The sequence below is a fragment of the Dichomitus squalens genome (genome assembly GCF_000275845.1).
Source record: "Dichomitus squalens LYAD-421 SS1 unplaced genomic scaffold DICSQscaffold_90, whole genome shotgun sequence".
Taxonomy (NCBI): Eukaryota; Fungi; Basidiomycota; class Agaricomycetes; order Polyporales; family Polyporaceae; genus Dichomitus; species Dichomitus squalens.
Genome location: NW_006766972.1, coordinates 20,179 through 24,684, shown reverse-complemented (window position 1 = coordinate 24,684; position 4,506 = coordinate 20,179). Strand labels below are relative to the sequence as shown.

General features: G+C 54.0%; 1 protein-coding gene across 1 annotated transcript; it reads right to left on the bottom strand.

The window, feature by feature from the left end:
• Positions 1–2,128: 2,128 nt before the first annotated feature.
• Positions 2,129–3,409, bottom strand: DICSQDRAFT_141537 (uncharacterized protein). Its single transcript, XM_007371133.1, has 3 exons — positions 3,158–3,409; positions 2,827–3,102; positions 2,129–2,772 (listed from the first exon to the last, which is right to left on the bottom strand). Exons 1-3 carry the CDS (start codon positions 3,276–3,278, stop codon positions 2,618–2,620), a joined length of 552 nt encoding a protein of 183 aa, XP_007371195.1. The 5' UTR covers positions 3,279–3,409; the 3' UTR covers positions 2,129–2,617.
• Positions 3,410–4,506: the final 1,097 nt, after the last annotated feature.

Genomic DNA, 4,506 nt, shown 5'->3' with positions numbered 1-4,506 from the left:
CAGTGGGGGACATCTCACAGGAAAGGGGATAGGGCCCAGTGCTTAAAGGGACATACCTATGAACTCACGCGTACTAGATCAGCCCCCGGCAGAGATACCAACGTAAGGTTTCAGCAGAGGCGATGAGGATGCCCAAGAGGTCAATGCAGTGGAACAGAACAGAGCAAGACTTGGACGATATACGGAGGTCGTAGAAGGCAAAGGAGCGACGTGGCAACCGCACGCAATCGGAGACGCTCTCCCGCTCGAGCGCCCAGATTTAGGGCAGGCGTACAGAGACTTGGCAAGATACGCAGGCGGCCTTGCCTGACTCGAACGAGCCCAAAACATGTATTCCCTCAATACAAAGCATGTTACTATGTACAATTGCCACCTACGATGTCCTATGGACCCATTCACCATTCAAATTTTCAGAATCAAGGCCGACGACCTTGACGGGCGCTATTAGTTGGCATTAGTACTAATTTAGTTCTAAATAGCCCAGGGAGTTTTTCCTGATGCTCTCATGATCACCCAGCTGAGGATCCTCTCCCTGAGCACCCTTTTCTCCATTGGTCAACATGTCTGCGTCTCATCCTCACCACATGGCCCGTGCGAGAAAGTGAGATCGGACGATGGATGCTGCATAGTCACCAAACACTACAACGTGCGCCCAATCACCCCCGCATGGGAGTAACTCATAGATCGCGCTCTGTGGACGACGTTGCCAACAGAATCGCTCTGCTCTCCGATGTGTACCTTTTTCTTGGATGACACATCTGTCTTCTAACCCAGAGGCTGGGGCGCGACTGTGGAGATGGGAGCAAATTAACCTCTGGGACTTTCAGTCATGTTGCGGGGGACATGAGAGAGCTTGGCGCGCTCATGCAATTACGCAGGCGAAATGTTGTAAGTCGAATCCGGCAGGGCCAAAAGCGGAAACGTATAACAGTGCGACCTGCGTACACGTTCGCAATGAAGTGTCCTGTGCGATGCGACCCCGGGACCGATGTGCGATGTATACCCGGAGCTATGATATGTACCGTGACGATACATGCAGCTCAAGATTGAAAAGTAGACAGATCAGACGCAAAGCGAGCAGACGAAGCGAAGACTAAAACATCATAACTGTACGACTGTGATATGAATAAATCAGCCGCCCCCAACGCAAGCAGCCATGTTTCGGCGGCCGCACAACCTTACTCTTAGTGCTCTGCGAAAGCCGTGACGAAACCCCCACTGTTCCACTGACGACGCCGAGCTAGCGGGAGGACAAATAACGGTGTGTACGCACAGTAGGTATCTCCAGCAAATAGCCATCCCCGCGATGGTCCACCTTTGTGGTGCCCGTATCCCAGCCTTGGGGTAAATCCCACCGACAGGTCGAGACTGACTCTAGAAAGCCTTCTGGACGGACAAGGACGTAGTGAACGTGGACTTCGCTTCCGGCATCCACTTTCGCCTTCTTCAGGAGACGTGGTTCGGTCTCCTGCTGTTGCGCCTTGTCCAAGAGCCGCTCACGACTTTGTTGCGGCAAGTCCGTGAGCGACGGCGAGTTAGAACTGAGCTCCGCGCCCGCAAGACCTTGCTCGTCCGCAGGCCGTCCTGTTTCGGCGGTCCGATTGAGCTGCGAAAGGAGTGCCGCCACAATCCTGCGGATCATGATGAAGCCGCTGGCCCCCACATGCCCGCTAGTCGGTGTCATCCGTAGGAGCCATAGATGCGCCGTGGTTAGTTTAACGCCTCGTGATATGATCAACGCGTCGAAAAGAGCCGGACAGTAAAAAGCGAGGTCAGGAGTGTAGTATGTGTCATAAGTGAAGGTGTTCGGAAGATGGGACATGTCAAACTGCATGGTCGTCCGGACCTGAGGCCAAGGAGGAAGAACCTGCGAGGACTCAGAACTCGCAGAAGGCTTAGATGCCTCGGGCGACCCAGGCGAGCGGACGACAAAGGCAGGAGGCTCGGGCTCGAAAGACATTTTGGTAAGGCGTTGACTCCGGTTCACGCCGCCCATAACGCCGCCGAGGGCAAGCGGCTTGGAGGATGGCGCTTCCAGGGGCATCCTTTGATCGGGGCGGGAGAACTGCAAGGGATTGTCGCTCCCTTGCTGCCACCCCTCTCTCTGGAACTTGGCGACGATCTGCTCTGCGATCCAAGGAGACTTGAATTCAGCGGCCCATCTGACCGAAGTCCCAACTTGCGTACAGGGGGAGACGACGACCACGCCGTCAGAGCGATGGTCCGACATCGAAACGTCATAGAGGCCTGTGACCGCGGTGAGCATCTCGATGATCTCTTCACATGTATAGTTAACAGCCTCCATATGATGCGCTTGAACACCCTCGAAGTCGATGAGGACCGCTTGGAAAACGTCCCGAGGAATGTGACCAAAATTCGCGATCACTTTGTCCAGAACGGCGTCGATGACTTCGTTAACAGATTCGGGAGAACCTTCTTTATAGACTGATCTGAGGTGCCCCAGCACGGCAGTGTTCCATCCTAACGGTTCCGGAGGGTTGCTGGGCCACGGCGCCAGGTACTGCTGTAATTGTTCTTGAACCGTACCGAACCTAGGCTGCAGCCCTAATCTGGTAAAACACCAGTCACGATGCGCAGAAAAACGGGACTTTGAAAGCTATCGCATCCGGGGAAGTATTGCATCATCCTGGTTGAGCCGGTAGACGCGATCGAAATAGAACAGCAAGCATGAAGGACATGGTAGATGGAAAAGGATGACCTGCCCCTGCTGCAGGAGGCGGACAAGGAGGTACCACAGGAAAGCGGTCTTGCCTACAAATCCTGTTTCCAGTCTGCACGGCGAACAACAGCGGAGAAGATGCTTACCGATGCCAGGTTGACCGGTGAAAATCACTCCCCCACCAAAACCAAATCCCGCCGCACGACGCCAAACCACCTTCTCGGCCTCCCGGTAGCAGTCACGGATGAGCACGGTGTTGGTGAGGATCGGGAGAGTTGATATCGCCCCGATATCGCTTAGATCAAGGGTCGGGGTGTCGCCCATATGAGTCTCCCGCCACTTGGTCGCGAAGGCTTGCCATAGGACAGCAGCTTTCTTGCAGCCTCTACCTGCATCCTTGTCCCAAGACCAGTTGTTACGATCTGAGTATGATCATCAGCGATGCGCAACAGCACAAAGTGCTGAATCTGAACGTGCCAGCGTTGATAGCAGCAATTTCCATAGCGCGCCGGTCGTGTTCTTCGGGATAACAGGTCCTCCAGACGACGTCACCGAATGGACATGTTGATGTGTCTCCGACGAGCGTTCTTTCTCCCATGCAGCAATCCGTCGTGCAATACCTCGGGCGGCCATAACGAACGATCGATGGACATCGTTGAGGTCCTTCTCGGAGATGTGCGCGAGCTCCGCGCACAGCTCACAGCTGTAACGGATCGCCGTCGTCGCTCGTCGTGGTGCTCAACGTATCGAACATCAGCACGGATTCGAGAGGAGGAGGAGAGGACAGTACCAGTGTCAATACTAGTACTAAACTGGGTGCAGGAGCTGAGGACGGGCTCTTGTACGAAGTAGCATTAGGTAAACCCTGGTGGGAGTCGCTCGAATCTCCGACACTCGACTGTATCTAAAACGTCATCGGACTGCCCGGAGGCGGTTTCGGTTGCGCTTTGGTGGTCGAGAGCGTGTCATCCCCCGACTCGAGGTCGTAGTGCTGTTCGTCGATTGCGGTAGAGGAAGAGACTCTTGGAACGTCCTCGGAGAGTCGGATGATCTGCTACGAATCACGAACCTCTCCTAATCGCTTGGTCAACATGTTAGACACTCTAAGCCGACGGATGAGAGACTCACAAGTTAGTCCATATGGTCCGATGGTAACCGTATCCACTTTCAACCTGTACTATCGCGACCCCAGTGTTCGGACGACAAGGCGCCCACCGCATGATTCCTTTGATCTATGTACCTTCCTATCCTCCGATAACATTCATTTGTTGCATGCAAGCAGTCACATATAAAATCATGCTGCATGCCAAAGATGAGATATATTGGAGAATAAATGAGTGTTAGAGAGGGGGGTATACAGGGCTGACCCCAGTGTTCGGACGATTCTCCGCGCAGAAGGTCACGAATCGTCACGCTTGCCGAGCCCTGCCGGCCTTCGGGAATGTCCGTCATCCAACTTGATGAGCCTTAGCCGAGCAGCCTAACCAGGTCGGAGAGTGAAAATGTGGCTGCACTGTCACGCCCTCGAGGGCCAAGTCTTGTTTCTCCCATTTGTGCACCAGTGAAGGCTTCGGAGAATTGAGTCCTGGGTATCATGGGTGTGTATGAGTACGTCTGAGAAACATGAAAGGAAGCGCCCGAGGAGGAGCTCGGAGCGAGACTCATCAAGTTTGAATAGGGATGAGTTGCACCACTTCCTCCTGCAAGATCGCCGCAGTGACTCTGTGAATAAATTTGGTTCTTTTTTCTGCTTGTTTGGAATGAACTCGCGCACCTATTTGCCAGCTTGCAGCTTTATCGGGTGGAAAATGAGGGAGACATGGTCC